This window comes from Mytilus galloprovincialis, chromosome 13, assembly GCF_965363235.1.
Source record: "Mytilus galloprovincialis chromosome 13, xbMytGall1.hap1.1, whole genome shotgun sequence".
Lineage (NCBI taxonomy): Eukaryota > Metazoa > Mollusca > Bivalvia > Mytilida > Mytilidae > Mytilus > Mytilus galloprovincialis.
Window position 1 is genome coordinate 22,946,680 of NC_134850.1, and position 26,159 is coordinate 22,972,838.

General features: G+C 31.6%; 1 protein-coding gene across 2 annotated transcripts; it reads right to left on the bottom strand.

The window, feature by feature from the left end:
* Window positions 1–7,027: 7,027 nt before the first annotated feature.
* On the bottom strand, window positions 7,028–25,017 carry LOC143057793 (MDS1 and EVI1 complex locus protein EVI1-A-like). 2 transcript variants are annotated; one of them, XM_076231201.1, is made up of 4 exons: window positions 24,889–25,017; window positions 13,039–13,171; window positions 10,488–10,608; window positions 7,028–9,856 (listed from the first exon to the last, which is right to left on the bottom strand). In XM_076231201.1, the coding sequence occupies exons 1-4, from the start codon at window positions 24,899–24,901 to the stop codon at window positions 7,910–7,912; spliced, it is 2,214 nt and encodes a 737-aa protein (XP_076087316.1). In that variant the 5' UTR covers window positions 24,902–25,017; the 3' UTR covers window positions 7,028–7,909. The 2 variants fall into 2 exon arrangements, with proteins under 2 accessions (XP_076087316.1, XP_076087315.1); XM_076231200.1 differs by lacking the exon at window positions 24,889–25,017 and adding an exon at window positions 13,946–14,062.
* Between the last annotated feature and the right edge of the window lie 1,142 nt (window positions 25,018–26,159).

A 26,159-nucleotide genomic window follows, 5' to 3' on the forward strand; every position in this document is an offset into this window, starting at 1 on the left:
TGGACATGTATTACGATATTTGTAATTTTTCATCATATTTCCACTTCGGTCGTCATTATTCGTTATCTTTCGTGTACTGTTATCTTAATTTCAAATTTAACCATTATTCATTATCTTCTGATCTATTAAATGAATATTCTATATAATACTCTTTCCCTACGCAAGCAAACTTAGTTACTGTTGAAATGATTGAGAGTGTTAGACTAAGATATTATTAACCCGTTAACAGTTTACAAGGCTGCTTTCTATTGACAATGGCGATGATCAAATAGATGACACGTGCCATTGTTTAAAGAGGATTAATTTGATAAAGTTAGGTATGTTATCGTCGTAACTATTCTGTCAATTGGTAATTGGTGTGTACACACATGAGATAATGAGGATATTGTACTTTGTCTGTGGTGATCCTATGCAAATACAAGTTACAATTCATGCTTCGAACATTGTTTCGTTGGTACGACAAGACTAGATACAACCAACTCAATCGGTATTATTATAAACACGGGATTACACGTTCCAAATGTTTATTGCTTTGAAACGGTAACTTTATTTCTAATGTTCAAGTATATCGATACAAATAAATTTTTAGCGCATTCGTGATTTATCTTAGCTGACGAGTCAAAAGATTAAATCATCTTCTAAAATCGTTGCTAAGATTAAGAAATCTAATACCAAAATGAGTTTGGATTTTTGTGCACGTACGTTAGAAGATAGTTCATTTAGTATTCCGATGAATACTGAACTCCGAGGAAAATTCAAAACGAAAAGTCCCTAATCGAATGGCAAAATCAAAATCTCAAACATATCAAACGAATGGATAACAACTGACACATTCCTGACCTGATAAGGCTATGGTAAACGTTTTTATCGTTCTCAGTCGACACAGGCAGTGAACATATTAAGAAAACTTCACAAAAGATTGTCATAAGACAATCACTGATGAAGTATGATATATTCCTACAATTCTCCAATAAAAAATATTGAAATAAAACTTCTGTTGATGAAAGTAAACATAGATAGTTGGAAGCTTAAAAATATCCCTGGTCAGAATGATCAAATACAGTCACGAAACAGGTTTGACTGACTATGTCATACTGTGTAAATCATAAATCACACCAAAAATATAACGAACTGATACGTTAAATTATATTTCTAATGAGACAATGGGAATTAACGTTATGTATGTCATCATTTTGGGAACAGCTAAAGAAAAGGAGCTTTGTAAGTCATACTATATTTATGTAAGTTAATGTGTAATAGATTAAGTTGTAAATTCAAGAAAAAAGTTAAAAAACATACATATTTATTTTCTAGTGAAGATTTAAAAACTGGCTTTTGGCAAACACGATGACCAAATTGATATACAGTTAGGGAGCTACCATTTGATTTTTATGGGGGGGGGGGGGGGGGGGGGGCTAGGAGGAAATTTGAAAAAAATAGGCAGGACAGGAGTTTTGATTAAAAAAAATGCAGGATGAGCAACTTGGTTAAAAAAAAAAGGCAGGATGACAATTTGTGTAAAAAAAGTCAGGATAAACTAGTAAAAACAAAGGCAGGACCGAATAGAGTAAAAAATAAAAATGCAGGACAGAGATTACAACTAAAAAAAAAGCAGGACAAAATTTTTCATCCTAGCCCCCCCCCCCCCCTAAAAATCAAATGGTAGCTCCCTTAATTGACAGCATAATGAAATACAAATGGTATATATTGATAAACCGACTGTATGTGGATTAGTTTGATAATTTTTATCCATTTTGATCAGTTGTAATTAGTCATAGTTCGTTCAACATTTACCTTACTCATAAACGTGGACACCTCTTTTCTCCTAAATCTAAATGGGAAGACCAGCAATGACAAGTCCCTGGTGTTAAATGTCGAAGGATCTTGATAGTTTTTACTCTTTTATTGATAAAAGAAAAGTTTCTTACAACATTTTACATTCATTTTAATGTCAAATATGTATTTTGTCAATAGTCATGATACATAAAAAGAATGTATTTTATAACACTTTTTAAATTTGAAAATAAAAAGTATAACTTGATACCGATGTTATTTTATTATTATAATCTGATATACAATTGATAACATGTATTAACTACTTAGTTTTGTATCTCCCAAAGCATTTTTCTGTTTAAAATTAAAGTTATTCAAAATATTCTAATGATTCATGTGTGTTTTCTTAAAATAAAATTACAAAATCAATTTTTAAATTAAAAATTTCAAGATTCAATTCATGATTGATTTTAACTGATTGTAATATCACAAAAAAAATTCAAGACATTTCTTTAAAAATCTTTAAAAGTGTCCCATTAAATCAAATCCCGTTTTTGAAACGTCTCATACATTGCAAATCCTTTTAAAAAGCATCGTTAATAGATTGACAAGGAAAAATCTCCTTTTAACTACAATAGAAGTAACAATTTAATAAACTTTTAGGTGTCGTTTAATTTGTTCACTTTTTGATTTGATAATAAAAGTCATTTCAAACAACTTCTCATCATCTTTTTGCTATAAAATGATAAGTGCCACTATTATCCCAGTATGAATCATCCTAACAGGTAAACATCAAAGTAATTTGTGTCAGGTGAGAATACAGGTAAAAGGGCTAATTTACACCTTAACAGCTGGTTAACAGCGCTGTTATAGTCAAACATTCAATTTAACACTCATAGATGAGTGAAAGGATCGTATATGTGGTTCTATAAACAAATTAGATAAAGATTATTTAAGGACATGTCCAGGTAATCATAGACAACGATCACTTGAGGGTATAGAAAATATTTGATTCTATATGATTTAGTTAAAAGTAGTATGAAAATAACTTTGTACACGATTTTCAATTGTATATATACATATATCAGCTACAGTTGGGGAATGGAATAACGTGGCTGCGCATTGCTAATTGTAACGAACAGGTTTCATCCCCGGAGATGAAAAGTACTAGATCTATTCCATTCATTTTCTTTTTTTCATTTTGTATGCATAGTATGAAAAGTATTAGGAAGCATTTATCCCAAAAAAATGAAAACACAATTTTTCAAGTTCTAAATTTGACCAATTGTATACTGAGATTCTGTGACGTCAAAAATATATGTACAACTTAATTCAGTTGGTAGATGATAGGGCATATGAGTGATTAGGACTTTCCGTTTCGAATTTTACGAGGTTCCGTTTTATGGAATACAAGTCCATCCTCTCAAATGGATACATGGTAATATGATCTGCAAGTTTCCCTCTTTTCCTTGATTGTGAACATATATAAAGGTATTTGCTAAGTGGACAATGTATTTTGTTTTGTCAAATATACAGGTAATGCTATATGCATTCGAATTTTAAAGCATACAGTCTCCTGGTAGGTTGAGTGATGACTCAAAGATACGATCAACCTTGATTTGTTTTCAAAACTGTCCTGGCAATTGTAAAATAGTGCATCTTTGCAAAATTTTCAACACATTCTTAAATTCGCAGTTTAAGAATCTGGTGCATTGTTGGAAATAACAATACAATAGACTTTTGGAGTTTGATTTAAACAAACTTATAGAAAGAAATTGTCATGTTTTCTCTCATAGCATAGCTATTTCATATTCAAGTAGTGACAATAATAGAAAAACACTGTTGACGGTTATAATTTGGTCATATCGAGTTTTTGTTTGCTTCTCTGATGTCTTGATCGGTTTTGGTTTAATGTTTTGTCAATTTTGGTTTTTAAGCTCTTCATTTTTTGAATAAAGGTGGGACGAGAGATACTAGGGGGACATTTGAACTCATAGATCGCAAACAAAATGACAACGACATGGCTAAAAAGCAAAAGACAAACAGACAAATAATAGTACACAAGACATAACATAGACAACTAAACGCTTAGCGACACGAATCCCACAAATAGCTGAATAAGTTTTGGATTTTCAGATATTTTGGCCTTGAGCACCACTCAAGATACAAAAAAGGTTGAAATACGCATATGGTGCAGTAGATTGTAACCTTAATGTTTACCACCACTTGATGATAAATTTCTATGCTGGGGGACAGTTAGTCCCCGATAATATCAAAGTTGAAGAGCATTAAGGACCCAAAATTCCAAAAAGTTATGCCAAATAAGGCTAAGATAATTTATGCCTGGGATAAGAAAATTCTTAGTATTTCGAAAAATTCATAATTTTGTAAACAAGAAATTTATGAAATAGTTACCATATAACTGATATTCGTGTGAACACCAAAGTGCTGACTACTGGACTGGTGATTCCATCGGGGACGAAAAGTCCACCAGCAGTGACATCGACCCAGTGGTTTAAATAGTTATCAAAATTACCAGGCTTATAATTTAATACGCTACACGCGCGTTTTGTCTAAACAAGACTCGTCAGGGACGCTCAGATTAAAATACTTTAAATCAAAATAACATATTCCCGTGTGCACTTTTCTGTAATATGCATCTAGTTGGAATTTTGAAACATGTCATGCACCCACCTGACGCGATCACACAACAATGCAAAGCAGATGTAATCAGCACCAAAGACGTTAATTGTGTTGGGAGGTTTCGCAATCCTTTCAAAAATCTATCAGATATTGCAGATCTGTAGGTACTTAAAGGAAAATTTGAAAAATCAGAAATTTGAAAATTCCAAAGTTGTTTTGGATGTCTTTTAAGTGCAATGTAAATCTATTTTATACTGCAACACCTTTTCTCTCCTTTTTGGAGACATACGATAAATTATGTAACGTTTTATTACAGAATTCCATTCCTTTGAATAACGATAATAATCTGTTGCAATGGGTGGGGTTAATGATGCCATCAGCGCAACCTCTGTCTCTCGAATCAGCTAAACAATGTAAATTGGTTATGAAAAAGTCTTTTTATTTGTTGTGAAATGATGAGTCAAAAATAGAAGATGAATTATGTTAACCAGACAGATTTATTTAATTGTATTGTCAATGATAAATAACCATCATTTACAGAATTAAATCAAATGTAATGAGTTTTTGTTGCTAATAGCTCATACGGAGCCGCATCTATTCTTTGTCAGTGACGATGACATATTGCACATCAGCACTGTAGCATAATATCGGGCACGTTTCATTAACTTAGAAACGAATTCCGGCTCCGGGTGATGATAATATAATGTTGTCAATGGAATAATGTGTTTTGTACGTATGACGGCCGCTTGCAGTGTCCATTCAAGCATCTTGAGTTGCTGAAAGTGAGAACAAAAACACCAGAAAAATATTGGAGAGAGAGAAAGAGAGAGAGAAAGAGAGAGAGAGAAAGATAGAGGTGGAAGATACTAATTGATACTCAAACTCAAACTAAAACTAAAATAAGTCGATGAGAAACTGACAACGCCACGGACTGGGTTTTGAAAATCAAAAATATGTAAAGCAATATGATAGGGACAAAGAGATACGTTGTAAAAACAAATCGCAAGAGTAATTTCATATCACGTGTCAAGAACCTTGTGAGTTGTTGTTCATCGTGTTTTTTTTCGTTGTAGTTCGGTATTGATGACTGATCTTTGATGTATGTTTTAACATGTTGTAAAACACCCGAGAATTGCTATAGAACACGTGTTGCATTCTCGATGAGTTTGTTGTTGTGTTGTTGGATTGCTGTGACGCATACCACACATTTCTATGCAAATATCAGATGACATCTGAAGACAATCGTAATTTTGTAGAATTTTCAAACTGAATACATTATTGTAGTTTATTTGCCAATCTTTACTTTCATCACCTCAGCTTTTATTGAATAATTGGTGTTTTCTAACATCCAGCAGCAAAGTAGTACATGTACATGTATAAGTATGACGATATATTATAATATTAATGAAATATTGATATATTTTTATATGTTTTGTATCAATTTTGACACGTTATTTGGGAATTTTGGTATGTAAAAGGTCAAGTTAGAAAAGTTCAACGGAATAATGAGCAGAAAAACCATTTCCAACTAGTTTGTTCATATGTTGTTCTGTTCCACCACCGACGCATATTTGAATGGTTTTACACTAGTAATTTTTGGGGTCCTTTATAGCTTGTTGTTCGGTGGTAGCCAAGGCTCCGTGTAGAAGACCGAACTTTGGCCTATAATGGTATATATTATAAATTGTGACTTGAATGGAGAGATATCTCATTGGCACTCGACGAAACGCACGTCTGGCGGATTAAATTTTAAACTTGGTACCTTTTGTTAGCTATTATTCGTGTGTTTCTCTGTCCTATATGTTCTTCCATATAATTGTATTGTAGTCTTGTTATTTAATGTTATCATTTTAGTGTTATATTTAACATTGCCACAAAAGCGGGAGGTTTGGCATGACACAAAACCAGGTTCAACCCACCATCTTTTTCTTGATAATAATGTCGAAAATAAGATTTGTCAAAATACAATGTCCTGTACCAAGTCAGGAAAATGGCCATTGTTATATTATAGTTCGTTTCAGTGTGTGTTACATTTTAATGTTGTGTTTCTGTTGCGTCGAAGTTCTCCTCTTAAATTTGATGCGTTTCCTTCAGTTTTAGTTTGTAATCCGGATTTGTTTTTTTTTTCTCAATCGACTTATAAATTTCAAACAGCGGTATACTACTGGTGCCGTTATATACCATATCTTATTATACCTATCATAGATCGGAATAAACTGACAACGCTTAAAATGACAAACAGACAAATAAAAGAACACAAGACACAACATACAAAACTAAAGACTAAGCAACACGAACCACACCAAAAACTTTAGGCGATCTCATGTTATTCGGAATGTTAAGCATATCCTGCTACACATGTGGCACCTGTCATTTTGATAATAACATGTGTTCCTAAAAGGACAAATGGAAATTTGTCATATTGAAAAAGGATTTTCAGGGATGGTTGCCCGAAATCGCTTGTAGATAAATTTTGCAAAATAAAATTAAATACAAGAAAGCATGTTTCCTCGTAAGCAAGAGATATACTAAAAAATCAAATTCAATGACTGCAAAATTGATACGTTCCATGATGTGGTGCGCTCCCAAATGGACGCATAAAACACTGAAACAAATTATAACGTTTTATTGATAATAAATTAAAGAGACAGTAAAATCAAATATCTAGGCACCAGAATGTATAGCACTAACTAACAGATAAAATACAACAAATATTCAAAGATAAAAATAAAACTCAGTAAAGACATTATGCATAATTACTAAAGATACTTTTGAACACAACTAATGTTTTGATTTTATAAGCAATGTATACGTTATAGAAAAAAATGTTTTCATTAGCATTTCAATTTCACTAAATCAAATTTTATTTTAAAAACATCTCATCTTTGTGCAAAATTTTATGATTTTAAAACTAGACGACTGAAGATGCAATTACTGTAAACCATCTTATTTTCGCGTATACTTTTTTCGCGTTTAATCCTTTCTATTCCATTTCGCGGAGATTCAATTTCGCGATTTTCTAATTTACCTGCTGTAGTAAAATTTAGAAATATCCAAGTTATACATATACGCGTCAATTTTTCTACTCGCGAAAATAAGTTGGTGTACAGTAATAAAAAATATGAAACCAAAAGGAGAAAGCAGTATACATTTTGAACAAGCGGTGGTAGAAAGTATTTTTACACGCGCAAGCTGACTTATTAGATAAAGAACTTTTAATATTAATACTATTCGTCTTTTAGCATTTACAAGGTTATGGTGTTTGCCACCATGGTTCGAGAACTTGTTCAAAAACATATTGCAATTTAAATAATTATAATATAACATAACTTCATTTAGACTTAGTAATATACATTGGCATAAAAGAAAATATGTTCAATTTTATGAAAAAAATGGAACTATTGTATATATAATTATTATGATTTCATTCAACTGTTTTATAATAAAACAAATTAATTGCACACAATTACACGAATATTTCAATAACTAACAGTTATGTAAAGCATGGCACTGGTCTAAAGCTTTTGGAAAAGTCAAATTTTGCATTTACAAGCAAACTACTTGGAAACAAAGGTCCGTCAACTTTTTCATTTAATTCAGTTTTCACCCTGTCAGTTCTTTCCAGATCCTTTTCTAATGAGTCATTCAAATCTTTTTCGCAACTTTCTAACATGACATCGTCATGGTCATCTTCAACAGATGATGGTATTGAGTTTGTATCTGAGATGTCATTGTCATTTAACTCCTCCTCTTTTATATCCCATTGTGTATTGTCCTGCTCGCGCTTTTCGTCGGCTTCCGGATCCGGTGAGTCATGCACTATGGGCCCTTCTGTTTCGTGTTTTTTCAAATGACGGTCAAGATTTGTTTGTTGACCAAAGCATCTATCGCAGAGGGGGCATCTATACGGTTTTTCTTTATTGTGAATATTCCGAACATGTCTTTGAAGATTGGATGAAATACTGAAGGATCTCTCACAATATTTACACTTATATGGTTGTTCTCCTGTATGGGTCCTCAAATGACGCGTCAAGTTTGCAGAACGCGGGAAAACCTTTCCGCAAAATTTGCAGGAGTATCTTTCTTTGATTTTATTTACAGATGTCATAAATTGTAAATGTTCATTAAAACGATTTGATGCAATTTGCTTGTCTATCAGATCTGGTCTAATAACATGATGAATGAACGGGTTGAAGGGAAGATGCTGTGAGCCAAAGAATGGAAATCGTGGAAAATACATGTCATGGAATGACCGAACTTGATCGTTGAACGGGCTTGGCTGCATCTGTTTTTCAAACAATCGTGATTTGGTATCCATATTTGAGTTCGATTGAATGTTAGCTTTAAAGGGTGAACTGTGGTCGTCGCTACTCCCAAATATATGCGTTTTCTTGATTGATTCAACGTTAGAATCCGGGTCTTTAATTTGTTTGCTTGATTTTCTTGTTAGGTCCAAAGGTTGTTCGGTTACAGACTTGTTACCATGGAGATTGTCATGTCCTCGATCAGATGCTACTTTCGCAAATGAAGATGAATGATATTCATTGAAAGAAGTAACTTTGGAGCTTTTCATATCTGACCTGTAAACTGGAAGAACAAGCGGTGTAGGAATCTTAGGGATCGGCACATAAATATGTGGTTGAGATGGTGATTTGTTCATGAGAACTTCTTTTTTCTCTTCGTACCTTGACTGTTTTGGAAGGTGGTAATCCCTTTCGTCATCATTAGAAGTCAAACTATCTCTATCACTCATTGAACTTGAAGGAGAATCACCAAGCGAATGTTTCCTCTCACGTTTCATGCCAACTTTCAAATGTTCCTCATTTGCTGTAAATAAATTCGACACCGGTGATTTCTGAGGATTCGGCATGTCTTGTGGAAATGGAAGGCCATATCGATGAAGAGGAGAACATGACGGGTTTGGAAATAGTTGAGACATCCCTTGAAGATGTGGATAATATGGAAAATGAGACCGAAGCATTGCCAGCGGATTAGTTTGCACGTGTGGAGTTAACATATCGGAAGTTCCCATTCGATGATATGGCTCTCGACTCATTCCAATATTAAGTCCACTCCGTAAGGCTCCCTCGCAGAATCGTTTGTGTTTACTCAGTGACGTCACCGTAGAAAATAACTGATGACAGTCTTTGCATTTGATTTGCTGTCTACAATCAGCATGCATCCTCTTATGACGACACAAGTTAGAAAATTGCGTGTATGCTTTAAAACAAACTTCACACTGGAAAGGTTTAATAGTGCTATGTATATGCTGATGTTGTTTCAATCCACTAGAAGTTGCAAATGTTTTTCCACAGTCTGTACATGTATGGCATCTTGCACCGACATGTTGTGACCGGATGTGACGTTGGAGATTGCTTGGATCTGTAAAAATTTTATCGCAGTTCTCACATCCGTATTTTCTCATCGTCAAGTGGGAAATCTGAAAAAGTCAAAATCATATTTGAAATAGGGATACATATGTGTCTGTACATCTGCATAGTATTATATGTTTTTTTGTTATTTATCATCGTCAGAGTATGTGTTCTGATTGGTTAATTGCTTGTTGTTTACCTAACGTTCAGTGGCGAATGTTTCGTTCACATTCCGAGCTAGAACAAGTTAACAACCAATCCAACTTGTAGGGGCTGTAACATGGATCAACTGAAATGAAAGGCGGGAGATCTCCATTAGAAAGTTATGCTTGATAAGAATCAGCTAAAACTGCATACCACCTTAAACGAAACACAAAAATAGTTGTCGTAAAATGGGTCCATTAAGGTGCAAAGAATGTGGAACGTCTGTGATTTTCAACGTCCCAGTTCCGACTGGACGTGAGCATGTATCATTAGATCCAACACAGCCAGAAAGCAGACTCTACGTGTTGCTATCGGCTGTGAGAAGTCCATAGATTACCAAATACTAGTATACACTTAAGTGTACTTGAGACTTAGCAACACGAACTACATTTAAAACGGTGATGATCTGAAGTACTAAGGCAGGGTAAGCAAATCTTGTTGCACTTGTGCTACTGTAGTAAAAAAAATATTTGAAATACGAAAAACCCAATTTACCTGATGACGTATCATTTCGCCTCTTGAATCGAAGTCCTGCTGACAATGATCACAATTGGTTGAACAATCTATATCATGTATATCATGCAAATCATCACATTGCTTTTCGATTCCATCATCGCTGAAAGAACAAAAAAATATTCTGATTTTAAATATAATCGCGACCCATCGGACAAAACAAAAATCCCCTTTCCATTTCTATAAATTAAAAATGTGTTGGCATTGTCTATTTAAGCATAATTTTACCATATTATATAATATATGATTTTGTTTCAACACTAAATAACAACATGAAGCAATTCGAGTGCATATAAGATAATGATTTAAAAAATGTCATATCTAACTGAACTGGTATTTCTCGACCAGTAAAGCAGACCACTCGGTAGTCAGGGCTCTGTTTTACATATTCCACACTTCCGATTACTCTTAATGACCTGCATATATTTTTAGTGGGAATCAAATATATTAATATTAATAACAGAAAAATGCATTCCATTTACAGATAATGAAGAGATCATGCGCTGAGTACTGCGCTGTGGACTGATGTGCAGTGTACTTAAAAACCCATAGGCAAATGTTTTATTTAATTCAAATGTCATATATTTAACTGTCACGAGACAAAACTAATCAGACATATCTAATTTTAATTCCAAAAGAATGTCATTTTCTTTTAAAGAATGTCAATTCAAATACGACAGTGTCAATTTCTCGTATTGTCAAATAAGATATTGAACTAGAAATCATGATCTCCCTTACGTTTTCATTTGATGATTAGATAATAGATTCACAAGCATTTATTTGACCCCGGATTATAAGCCCATCATGATGTATATTCCTGATAAAAATCAAATGTATTTGTCTTTTTGTTCGATTTGACTTCCCACAAGAACTTTCCGAAAAAAAGAAATATTGAAAATTTGTTAATCTTATAAAGATTGTTTAAATATTTTGTCAAACTTGAACACATTTAAAAATCTTTAATTACAGTTTTTGACATTGATATCTGTTCGAAGACATATTTTTCGTGGTAAAAAAATCTTGCGATTTCCTTTCAAGCTCCCCAAAGATCGAACAAATTATATATGATATCTGATTCACCGAGTGCAGATCACTTTTGCGTTTTATCAGACGTTTAGTGTCATGCGTTTATATTGTCCTCAGTGTGTCAACAGATCAAATAGAAATTTTATCAGTCCTATCATAAATTCGTAAGAATGACACGGCGCTTTTTATATAAACTTATTCATTAACTCCTAAAAGACTTTTTGAAATTTTTAGTGGGGTGGGGGTAAGTTTTGGATTTAGAATTTCTTCAAAAATCTTATTCATTAACTCCTAAAAGTATATCTTAAATATTTAGTGGGGTGGGTGAAAGTTCTTGGTTTTGAATGATTATTCAAGGAATCTTGAAGATTATTTTTGCCTTCTTGCAAGGTTGCGTTATGGAATTTTAATAATAAATCTATTGTCTGTATTTTTTTTGCTGTTGTTCGGGCGTTATTTTCCTTTATTATATATTTTTAATCATGTATTTACTTCCAAACTGCCTTTCATAACCGCCGAGAAATAAAATGCAGATCCCATTGGAAGAAGCTTGCATATAAGCTAATGCGGATACAAATTTCCGGATATTAAGCAAAGTCTGTCTTAGTATAAATGCTAAGTGCAATAGGTATGATATCAAAGGTCCAAAATATATAGATATTTTTTCAATATATCCTTTGTTTATTTGTTCTTTGAACGAACGGGCAAGCGTTGTTTTCTGAAGCAGTTATTAACATGGTCGTTATAAATAACACAACTAATTTTCAACATCTATAGATTACTGGATGGTATTGTAAATTAAAAAAAAAAAAGAATTAAAAGGGAACTTTTTTTGAAGTTCCCGAAGACTATAGAACACTTAAAGGAGATGGGTAAAACCATAAACCATTCTTACACCTTGTTGTCAAACGACAAACAAGATAAAAAGAGGACCAGAAATTATTTCTTATTAAGTGTTTGCTAAGGATCTGATTTGAATATTTTATGCACCCTCAGAAGTCTAATTTATGACATTCAAAATCTTCACAGATTAAAGTTCTATCTTTCAGTATTATGATGTTATATAACTGTGTAATATCAATGAGATGTTTTAGTGTATTTGCAATAAATAATACTCATCAAACATTATTTGAGGACATTAAAAACATTTTGGTACGTATTTTCCAAACAACAGCATGTCTTGAACACCTGCATAAAACTGCACTGATTGCTTTAAGCGCGAAATCATCATGGCTCGCCCGTATTTGTTTTTGAATTATTGTCTTCGTTTGCAAATGATGACCCGACTTTTATGTTTCGCATTTCGAACTTTAATATCCGTGTTAAAAATCAATTTTAAAATAATCAGGAAGGAATATGGCACTCATATAAAATTCCCAAATTGTACATAGTGCAATTATTTTCAATAACTAAAAATCTTTCAAATAAAAATCAGAGATACTTACTGACATGCTAAAGAAATCAAAGAAAATTTAATGATAGATTAATGATAATTAAATAACAATACCTTTCGCTGTTTCTTTTACGATCTGTTGTGTTGTCTTCCGATTCTTGGTTCATTTTGCAGTTATATTTGTGCATTTTGAATTCTTCAATAGAAGTCACCTCAACGTTACAGTGTTCACATCTAATAGAACGACCTGAAAATAAATAAAAATAAAGATAGATTTTAATATGCAGCTGCATTTACAAAAATCGCCATTTTAAGGCAAAACTGTATATATAACATCGTAAAACTAAAAAAAAAGAATGTGTCGTGGGGTGACATTGCACGTGTTTTCTAATTTATTCTGAAATAATATTAACAGTAAATGTTTTAAACTTTGATTATCCTTTGCATGAATATGCCATAAACCTTCTTTTTAATATCATTTTATTCCGTTTTCTTATGGGTCTGGTTTTATAATTCAAATGTTCATTAATGAGAAAATAGAAGAAAGGAAGAACAATTCTCCAACATTAGATTGGAAGTTCCCTCACGTTTCCAAACTTTTTACTACTCCTAATATGAGTGGAAGTCTGGTCTGAAAGTGCTTCCAGTGTGCTCGGTCATAAAACTTTACTCAGAACTTGGAGTACAAAATAAGTGCTCGAAACAGTAATTCCATGCAGTATTCTGATTGGTTGATTTTCGAGTCTGGGTACGAAAATCGTGCTCGAAAGTTTTCAAATGATGACCGCAAAGCCTTATAGATGTAGCAGGCTGATTATCGTTCATTAAATCTCCTGAATTTGCATAGGAATTTCACAAAGACTATCATGTGACTGAAAGCGTTTTACGTTTCTAACCTCGCACGTGCATGTATATGACAGGCCAGTCCAATATACTTCCTTACTTTCGGAAAAAGTTAAATGCAAGTCATAAATCAATAACTAGCATATTTGCCACCTTCTGTAAGCTTCTTAGTATTCACCTTTGAAAGTTAAAAAGTTGGACCATACCATCCAAACAAAATTGTTCACCCTTTTCAGATTTTTTTATCCAATTCTTAGAGCACTTAGTTTAATGTACTCGTTCCAAGTTTTAAAAATGACAATGAAACCTATTCTGAAAAAAAAACCTTTAAGGAATAAGATTTATGTACTTGTGCCAACTAAAAGTACTGACTTATAAAGTTTCTTCACGTTCCCGCCTATAACAATACACAATATGGCGATATCAAATAAAAGATCAAACTTGTCCGGCACTTCAGAATCATATGACAGTCATAAAGATAAGCCTTTCTCCTAGCAATAATAAAGAAGCTCTCGATGAGCCAATTGAACGTTGATGTAAAATTGAAGGTAAACAGTACAGATATTTTACCGTTGTCTTATGTGGGCTTTTGGCAGATGGGCCTTTGGCCAATAAAATAATATATCTTCCTTTAGGTAACGATCGATAGGAGATAAGATGATCTCAAACATGTGTAAATGACGAAAACCGTCAAGTAGATGCTTGAAGAGGACAATAAACATTTCATCTTCAGTTGTCCTTAAATTTTACAATGTTATGTTCATCTGTACTTTTATATTAAAGCACATAAAAAAGATTTTATAGTACAATCGAGAATTTCGAGTTTAGGTCCGAAATAATTCACTTTTTTAACATGATAAAAGAAAAGGCCCAGACGTGTGTACATGTATGACAACGTACATTTTTTTAAACTAAAGCATAAACTGAAATAAAAAAAAAAAGATGCATGCATTTAGTGTAGAGCAACAAAGCAAAGTTTAAAATGTATTTTGTTATTATATTCAAAAGATATTCAGACAAGTTGTTTTCTCACATTAGGGAAAAGAGTTATATATTTTGTTATTTTCAGATGAATAAAGAAACTCACATTGATGTACTTATCTATGTAATCTGTTCTGACTGTACTTTCAAAAATTTCGTAACGAGAAATTGGAGTGGGAATCAGAATCTTGTACTATCATTAAATCTTAAGTATAAAAAAAACTATCTTTTATATTTCAAATTTATTACATGTCCTGTATAAATAAATTTATTTTAAACGTTCTTTAATGATTTTCAAATATCTTGTCAAAATTATTTTTAAACGAGGGATGTTTGAATTTGTGAAAGAACACATTTGTCAGTGAGATTATGCAATTGTAAAAATATTAAAATAATATTTACAAATAAATAAACGATGGAATTCTATCATCATTTTCTTGTTGTAGATGACAATACTATCTTGTATACATGTTTTATGCATATATACAAACAACTATTTCCAAACATATTTCAACACCTGCAAGAATGCAATTTGAATTATCATACGTTTGCTATTTCGTCATTTTTTTTATTTAATAGAGGACATTAAAGCTATTTATACTTAAAAAAAATAACGAAAATTAGTCATTGTCTGGAATTTTGGTAATGGGGACTATTACAGCGTTGATTGATTGATTTGGGATTGCTTTACGCCGTCTCAGTACAAAAAGACTATATCACGGCGACCCCTTTTCGTTTAAGTTACTGATTGATACAAGTTGTATAAATCTACCATTGAAAGTTCATTGTCCGATTCAAAGTCAATCAGGCTGTCATTTTAAATAAAAAGAGACCGAAGATTATCATAAGTCGAGCAATATCAACCTAAAAGACAAACAAGTCCACAACACTATAGGAAAATATAATGATTGGACAACGCCAACCAGCAGCAACCAAAAACTCCCGATATACAGATAACTATTGTGAAAAACAGCCAACCAAAGGTATATTAATTCCTACTTTCAGATGCGGATCCAGATTTTGAACAAGGGGGAAGAATCAAACTAGTCAACGTTTGAAGTGGGACATGTAAAAAGCTATATGTAGCTCCCTAAGAGTTACCTTGGACCCTTTCCCCCTAAATTTGCAGCTGGTATTAACTATCTTAAAGTGTTTCTGATAAGTGAAAACCAACAATTTTTGATATACTGCTATTCCATTTTGATAATTTTTCAAATTTACGAAAGTAAAAACATAAGTTTTAGTACAAAAAGGTAAAACAGAAGTTGAAATTAGAATTTGCAAAACGAACAAATCATAATTGGTTACCACAATATCTTGCTGTATGTCTATTCGTTTTACAATTAATACATGTGATAAAATTGTTATACGAGTCTAGACGAATATACAAAAGTCGCAGTGTCCTTTCATGACCCACATAAAAGTACTATTTTAAGGACATCGTATTGAACTACTTTAGAAATGAGATCAACTATTATAGTTCATTGTCTGTTAAGTCAAGATTATATCACTAATTAGGTACTTTGTCAAACACAAGTTTTGATATGATTTTATTATCACGATTTGGTAATTGGATGTCCCATCCCAAGTATCATCGTGGCATTATGTACCATGACATACATGTACCGTAGCAGATAGTTCTACTGGTGTACAGCCTAAATATAGACCAGAGGAACACATAAAGATGACCAGTAAAAGATAATTACAAGTTTATAAAACGAAATGGTGTAACGATATCACCCAGGTATAACGTATAGCATAATATAAAAAATATATTGGTAAGACTAGTGTTATATTTTTTAAAACTCCTTTTTCAGGTATACCTCTAACTGACCGGCAAGGCGTACGTATCTTTTTTTTTTTTATCTTTATGTTGAATAACTATAATGACCAAGTAGAATGTTACATCGTTTCCAAAGCCCCTCTTAAGGTGGTATCCAACACTTTTACTAAAATTAATTTGGCTCGTTTAATTTTCATAAAATTTTGTCAAAGTGTCAAAGTATTTACTTTGACACTAATACTTTGACACTTTAACAAAAATATAAAAATTAAAAAAAAATTGAACCAACCGTTTTGTCAAAAAAATTACACTGGTGATATAGCAATTTGATAACGCCAATTTTGATCATTGAGAAGCTTAATATTCCTTTTACAACACAACGTAATTAAAACGTTTAGCTGACTTAACAGAGTTATCTCCCTGTAGTGTTAGGTACCACCTTAAACAATTGACATCAACAAGACAAAAAAGCAAAATGACAAGTCTACGTGAAACATTAATAAATAGCGCATTTTGAAAATCTGGGAAAAAATAGAAAAAGAAGTAATGCGTTGGCAAATAAAGCAATAACATACGTTTTACTTACGAGTCTATACACCACTATATTGACAGAATGAAGTGCATGGAGAAAGATAAATAAAAATCTAAAGCGATATTTTTATATGAAGGAACAATCGGACGGGATATCGTCTTTTAAAATCATACGTCAGAATTTATTAATCTTGTTAAAATGTTAATAAGATAATAAGGAAGCGAATTTGAAATTATTTTGGAAAAATATAGTCATACTTTCTCTCCTTATTAGTATGACAAGGAAGGGATTTCAATTCTTTTTCGTAAAAATAGAAAGCTTTCTCTTCTCTCATCAAAAAATCAAGAGGTATTAGAAGTATTAGTACAAAACATGTCTTGTTTCATTTTGTCTTAATCTTATCAGTGAGTAATTAAGCTTTCGTTTTCCTTACATTGGGGACAGATTCAACGAAAACTTAAGATTTTTCTTAAGACAATAGACTGTCTTCCTTCTTTATGCGATGGGATAGTGCACAGAAGCTTATTCTGTTTGGGTAAAGTGTTTCGAAAGTTGTATACTTGTTACATTATCCTCACTTGAAATAAATTCACAAGTGGCCCTTGTGGAAAGGAAATTATGTTGGACTGAATTATAATATTTCTTATGCTTCCTTGCGATAAAACAGATTGTAATGATGGCTGATTACTGTAGATTTTTGACATACATGTAGATTTGTATCATGGCGGTCATTAACTTGACTTTTTTTTTACTGTATTTTAAAAGTATTTTTGGCTTACTAAAATTGAAACAGATTGAAATAATGGCTGCTTATTGACAATTTTTGACATACAAATGGCGGTCATAAACAACTTTTTTTTACTGTGTTTTAAAAGTTTTTTTGGCTTACTAAAATAAATCTGATTGAAAGGATAGCTAATCATTAACTTTTTTTGAAATACATGTGCATAAATATGATAGCGGTCATTTTCTTAAAACTTTTTTTAAAAACTAACATAGTATTTAAGTATTTTCCGAGCTTGCATTCGATAAAACAAATGGCTGGTTATTTAAGATATGTTTTACATACACATACATTTAAAGCGTGTTTCTTTAATAATATTTTGATTTATTCACAATTTTCATATCTAATTTATGTTTTGTTTTTATAATGCTATATTAAATTGAAATCTTCATTTTATTCATGTAATGAGTCTATTTATTTCATTGGTTTTTTTTACGAAATAATACCTGTTTTACCATTAAAGTCAAGAATTGAAAATAATTCGAAAATCAAACGTTTTGTTGCCCATAAACACAATGCACTTTTCAACTCTTGACAAATCAAAATATTTTTCTTTATTATGTGTTTTTCATAAGCCTCTGCGTCCATTATTTTTAATGTTTGAAATGCATGTCTTTATTCAAATATCTAATTGCTATCTTTTCAATTTATCCTTCGGCCATTGGTCACTCGTGGCGAAATTGACCCTTCCCATGACCTAATCATAAGTCTCGGACATGCCATCGGTCATCTGTGGTCAGTCTTCTTTTTTTAAGCGATTGGCATTTGCAAAAAGATTTTAGAGTGTCCATTGTCTAGCGTCAAAAACAATATCAGATGACCACTGCCAATTACCATAATTCATAAATCAGAACATTTGACCAAAGCAGGTGATGGAATGGTCAGTTTGACCCCCAAAACTGACCACTCATAGTTTTTTCCAGAGTTATTGTATTTTATTATAAAAAAAATCCTGACAGATGGACATGACTGGACCAGTGTACTGATGAAAAATACGTGTTCAATATATGTTTGGCTAAATTGTATTCACAAAATATGAAAAAAAATATACTGTTTCACATAAAAAATTCATACAGGGATCCATAAAGTAAATTAGTTTTAACGTAAAATGTTGCTGTGCAGCTTCATTTTTAAAACTATTTCTACTGTAAAATAACATTTTTTTGTATACAAATTTCCCATTGCCGAAAAACTAAGAAATCATCCAGAAATTCAGGTTCCAACTACTCCAGGCAATATTGATCTATATAATGGATTTAATTTAGTATTTTTAAGTTACTTTTCTCTTCCAGAGAAAAAAAAAAATACAACGTGATTGAAGGGGATTTTTTAAGGCAAAGGGTCAGAATTTGGTGGTTTCATTTTAACCAGTTAATCAGAGGAGCATTATTTTATCTTATAGACCTATTTATGCAAAACATAGGCAAGAATGAAACCCTTTAAGATGGTTGGTGGTTATTAAACCCAGACAAATAAGGGACTCTATTCTATGGGGTGACTTCTATACCTAGATGAGAGAAAAATAAATTTTGGGATCTGCTTTTATACGGCTCTGCACAGTATATATCCTTTATAACTTAGCACACAACATATCTTTATGCTTACACAAATTCCACCGATAACTGGAAAGTTAAATTATTTACATTTATAATTATTTATTTAAATTTCATAAACTTATCAATTATTTCCACATCAACTTTAATGACATATTTACTTTGATTTGTTGTTCGATAAGAGAAACCTTCCGTAAAAAGTCAGATAAATTCACCTCTTAAAGTCTAGACTGATTAAACGTTTTCGATTATCAAGTTTAAAAGTTATTTCCTAATTCGTTATCACTTAAAATTTTCAATTATCCTAAACGACTACTGAATCTTATGGTCTGCTCTTTGGTCGGGTTGTTGTCTCTTTGACATACAATGCATTCCCATTTTCATACACAATTTTATGTTTGTTTCAATACGAAACAAAAAACTAAGACTGGAAAAATAAAATGTTCCCTTTTATGAAAATCAAAATGATGCAAAAAGGCATGTCCTTCAATAAATTAAAAGACAAATACAAAAAAAAAAACTTACTGAACTATTTAAAATTAAAAGAAACTGATGAAAAAAACCACCAACCGTATCCAGTTAAGAACTTAAGTTTAATTGCAGTTTGAGTGTTCTCGCAAATAATGTTTTGTCAAATACCTATATTTAAACAGAGATTTACCAATTGATGGAAGAACAGAGGACTGCATCTTTCTACCTAAACGATTGCCTGAATGATAGTTGGCTTAGAAGATTTCACGGACTATGCATACCAGTAACTCGGAGTCTGGTAATACGGTCTGTCAACAGTGGCGGATCCAGAAATTTACATAAGTGGGGGCCCACTGACTGACCTAAGAGGGGGCCCGCTCCAGTCACGCTTCAATGATTCCCTATATATAAGCAACCAAATTTTTTCCCAAAAAGGGGGGGCCCGGGACCCCTGCCCCCCCCTAAATCCGACTCTGGTCAAACATAAATAGTTTACAATTGTCCAAGATTACACTTCATTCCAGATTCCCTGCATTAAATTTTTAGAATACATTTTCTACCCATTGGATATCTCAATAGCCTCTCAACATGCATTTTTACTCAATGTACTACACCTCTTTCAATATATATTTAAAAAAAGATTCCCTGCATTACAATTTGCTAATACATCTACTACTCATTGAATATCTTAATACCCTCTCAACATGCATATTTGCTCATTACACACGTAAGTGTTAACATCGGTAAACTTGTAAACTTGTATATGAAATTGATGTTTAGTTGATATAATTGGTTGATATTTAGAATATGTACAGCTGTATTGCTACATGTAACACATCTATATTGTTTTCCTTGAATAAGAGTGTAGACGGAATATAATTATATTCCTTAAATCATGAAGATATTAGCTGCCAATCAAGACAACCCATACAAAGGTTTAGACCTATACTAAACAGTCGTTTTTAAAGGTTGGGGGAATTCGTAATTGAGTTATGAACTATTATTTTAAGTTTGTTTAATTACACATGCTTGTATTGTCATTTATGTATGTTTGTTAGTAATATTGGTGTTTGTTTTATTTGCCACAAAATTTTCAAATGAAAATCTTTTTGACATGCGTCTTTGTTTCTCCTTTTGATCCTTATATTTTAGTAAACAGTACGTCACGTACTTTGCTTTTATGTGAGATTCTAATACAGGCTACAAATGAATAATGAATCGCTGTATATGAATATCAAATGAGTAATCACCGTACATGAATAATAACGAATCAGTGTACACGAATAATGAATAACCACACTGATATTAAATGAATAATTGTATATGAATAATGAATTATAACTGTACACGAATAATGAATAACTGTACATGAATAATGAATAACGGTACACGGATATCAAATGAATAACTATACATGAATAACAAATGGACAACGAATCAACTGAATAATGAAGTATATAGAGGGCATATCAAAAATAAATTAGTATATGCAAACAGCTCACGAATAACAATTCATTGTACGACCAAATGTGCACATTGAAATCCTTGACCAAGTTCTGTAAGCAAAATGAATACAGTAAAATTGTCATTAATATTAAATAGTGTTTGGTAGCCTTCGGCTGTTTTCCGCTCTTTGGTCTGGTTGTTGCCTCTTTGACACATCCCTTTTTCCACTCTCAATTTTATTAAATCATTTTATTGCAATCTCATTTAGTAAAAACAATCAATAAATGACGTGTAAAAAAGTTTCAAAACTTTCATTGGCAATCCTATGTAAATTAATGTACATGTATCTTCATCGATTGACATGTAATGAAATTTAATTCATGAACAATTCAATGCATACTCAAATTGAGTTTTTTTACGAAACTAAAAAATATCAATTAATACAGATGATTCGGATCTGTCAAAACATTTATATTGACAATTTCAACCTTATGACGACCACTTTTTCTTCCCAGCAGACTATCAATAGTGAGGGCGGGAATCTTCTCTAGTGGGACTCTATTCTCATTTAAACTTGAGAAGATTACAAAATTAGTCAATAAAGTCTTTTCATTCAGTAACAAAACGGCTGAAAACTTCGTGAAATATAAGTTTAATAAGGTTGATGTGATTCGGTGCAGTTTTTGAAAGCGAATGTCTTAAGAGGTAAACAAACCGACAGATAGATACCTGGAAAATGTACCCATGATGCAATACGATATGAGAGACTTCTGCTTATTTATTGGCCGACTATGAAATCCGTGAATGATTGTGCATATTTTATTTTTATTATACTAATACAATTAACTAAAATAGCATACAAGTGATCATGCATCTATCGAATCAATTACATCGATCATATGTATAGGACGATATCACGCGATGATGCAGTAAATGGTACGATATTTATATTAAAAAATATCAATTTTAATAAGTCAGTATTGGCATTGTCAGAAAGATAGATTGTACCCCTTTTCTTTAGATTACTGTAATATAGTGTACAAATCGACAAAAAATATAAAATTGCAAGCATATCCCCTATTGTTATTGAACCCTTTTTAAAATGTTTAGATCCCCTCCAGATCCAATTTCGACTGCAGTGACGATTCTCTAGAAAAGGGTAAATTCCAATAGCGAACTAAGTCCTCACACCACGCTAAAGATCAGGAGAAAACAATTTTAAAAGAAGCTTATATTAAAGTGTACAAAAATCCCACTTAGAAATCTATGAATCTATGAATCTTTTTGTGTCACGACAACAAAGGCAAATGTATTATATTTCACTATAAATTTAAAAAAAAAAAAAAAAAAAAAAAACCTGAGCGCAAACTTAAACCTGGACAAATAAAGCTATTGTATAGTCACTAAAAGACTTCTTAAGAGTCAATACAAATATTGCAGAATCATTGAGCAATACTACACTTCGGGTGCTACAGAAAACATATACTGCATGTTCAACACGGATAACACCGCGAATTTCATCCAATATTCGTACATATGTATGTATTCGTTTGTACACAAATTTTCTTCAGCTTCTTGAGTTCAGAAATTACGTGTAATTACCAACAGTAGTTGTGATTATAATGAAAAAAGGGTAGTTTACTAAATACAATTATTAGCAAAAAAATGGTGTTTTGTTTCCACTTTAATAACTATTTAAATTTGTATATGAAGTAAAGAATGACTCCGTTGTAAGTTAAACAACAAAGTACTCAACGTTATCAACAGTATTAAGATTATCAATAATTTATTGCATACAATTGAAGCATAATAATGCGTGTATTTTAAAGAAACTCGACAAGAAAATCATATGCTGAAAGAACACTTCTAAAGCTAATTCATGATTTTTAGGTTGCTGTCACGTGCTATATATTCATAAACTTATGAATTCTTCCTCTACTTTGATAAAGGCAAATGGACTGTAGAAAGTGGCCGGACTCGTTTACTGTGTATACATAAGGTCCATCACATCTATATGTTACTGACAGTATTACGAAGTGTTGTATGTTACATTTTATTTGTTTAGAAATTGCTTATTCAATTGTTATACGCAATTTGCAGTCTAAGGTATAAATTTGCATCTAACTTTTGTTGTACATTTTTTAATATCGGGGTCTTTTATAGCTGTAGGACTATATGATATTGGTTTTGCGCATTGGTGAAGCCCGTAAGGTGACTAAATTTAGCTTACATCCACATAATTTAGACTCTAGTGGATAGTTGAAAATGTTAAACACTTTTCTTTTCGATTTTTAACTTACATTATCGAAAAAGACAATATATATTACAATGAGTGTTTATTATCTAATCTTTCATTTAATTAAATGTGTAAAAATTTAGGAGAACAATATAACTCTTTGTCAAGTACAAATTAATATCACAAAAATACCGCACTCTGAGGAAAATTTAAAACGGAAAGTCCCTTAATATCGAATGGGAAAATCAAATGCTAAAACACATTTCCGAATGAATAACAACTGTCATATTCCTTATTTATGTTGAAAATGGTGGATTAAACCTATTTTTTTTAGCTAGCTTAACCTCTCACTTGCATAACAGACGGATATATACCTACATACAAGAATGTAAGTAAGACCGTCTTCAAATTGAAGTGGAATGTTACCATTTCTACAGGGCCAATAGTCATGATATTGACTGGATATATACCAAATTTATTTCCCGGTTGGTCAATGCAACGATGCGCTTATGTTAAACATACATGTAGCTACACTTTCAGCATATTTGCTTATGTATAAACTTTGTGATGAGATATATCTAATATTTTATATCTATATATTATATATTTGTATATATCTATATCAATACGTAATGCATATATGCCATGCAATTGACAACTTTTAATATATACAAACTACTTTTCATTTCTTTTTAAAGTTTTTTTTTAAGATAAAAGAAGATATTTGAAGAATTTCAAGTGGCCAGAAAAGTTACAAATCTATGGTCTCAATTATTCAAATATCAATAATGTTTTAAAGAAGTAAATTTGTATTTTTTAAGTATTTAATGTCAAGTTTCAACTTTGGTGTTAATTTTATTTGTGTAAATTTTTACCAAACTTTATACTTTTTGAAATTACTGCAACAAGCGTTGTTGAGAAAAATAAAAAGTTATAGAGAACAAGAATAAAACATAAAAATACTAATGATTTACATAATTTTTGATTTTAATATGCTGCAATCCTTACTCTTTTATATATAAATTAGTGAAAATTAAATATTAAAATTTAATTGATACAATTTAATACTTTTTCACTTAATTTTCCACTAAACGACATAAATTGTAAATGAATAATTCGTCTATAAGGTTATAAAAAAAACCCGTTCTCCATTATTTTAATTTCCCCCAACGAAAAGAGCAGAAAGGATTAGGATGTGGAAATAAAATAAACAAAACGAACATATGTATAAAAACAGATTAAATATAAATACAAATCTAAAAGAGTATGAAAAGAGTCAATAAAATTAAGACAAGGGAATAAATAAATAAATTAATTATTAATGACTGTATCTACCTTCTTTGTCCATTCTTGTTCTCTTCTTTTGGTTTTTTCTTTCTTCAATTTCTCTATAAAAAAGTATCCAGTAACACCTGTTAGAATCACCTATTAATTACTGGTATTTACACCGGCATATTTTCCATTAAATCTTGTGGTTAAATGTCATTGATTCATAACTGTCAATCACGAACAGTGGGCGGTACAGTGCGGACCAATAGCCACTCTCCTTTTGTGCAATGTTTGTTTTTGTACAATGTTAACACATTCACCCGTATTAGTTTTATCGTTTTAATATCTTTAGTGTTCGAAATGTTGAAATGCACACTTGATTGACATGTTTCGTTATATTAGCATTATTGAACTAATTAAAATATTTCACAGCACATGAAGTTAAAGCATGAATTATTGCATGTATTGTTTTCGTGTATTCTAGACATTGAATGATATTTGATACTAAAAAGTAGGTTCAAATGTATTAGCATAACATTTTGTTTTTATTCCGTCTGTCTTTTTTTCAATTTTGTTTTGCTTTTAAGTATTAACGTTGAAAACATTTCCTTCTAGTGATTTAAAAAAATATCTTTACATTAGCAAATCATATTTCGCCATACATAAGCGTTCACTTTGTAACAAAATAAATACAAAGATGAATTTTGAAAACTTAGGATTTTGCAGTACGATTTCAACGACTGCTGCCACCAAAGAAGAAAGAGTGACATTTTAATTTAACAACCGATAATCGTATTGAAAATTTACATTATAAACGTATTATTAAACAAATCAAATATACATTGATGAAATACTAAGGGAGCTACCATTTGATTTTTATGGGGGGGGGGGGGGGGGGCTAGGATGAAATTTGAAAAAATAGGCAGGACAGGAATTTTGAGTAAAAAAAAAAGGCAGGATGAGACACTTGCAAAAAAAAAAAAGTCAGGATGACAATTTAGGTAAAAAAAAAGTCAGGATAAACTAAAAAAAAAAAAAAGGCAGGACCGAATAGAGTGAAAAATAAAAAGGCAGGACAGAGATTACAACTAAAAAAAAATGCAGGACAAAATTTTTCATCCTAGCCCCCCCCCCATAAAAATCAAATGGTAGCTCCCTAATATGAGACCTGTTAAAAATAAATAAACGAATGAAATACATACGAATATAAAGACTTTTGTTAAATGAAAGAGCAAGGTCGAAAATTTAGCTGTACTCTTATGAGTCAAGGAGTATTAACTGTTACAATTATTAATATAAAAGTTAATGTATTATTATATATTAAAAAGAAGAAAAAC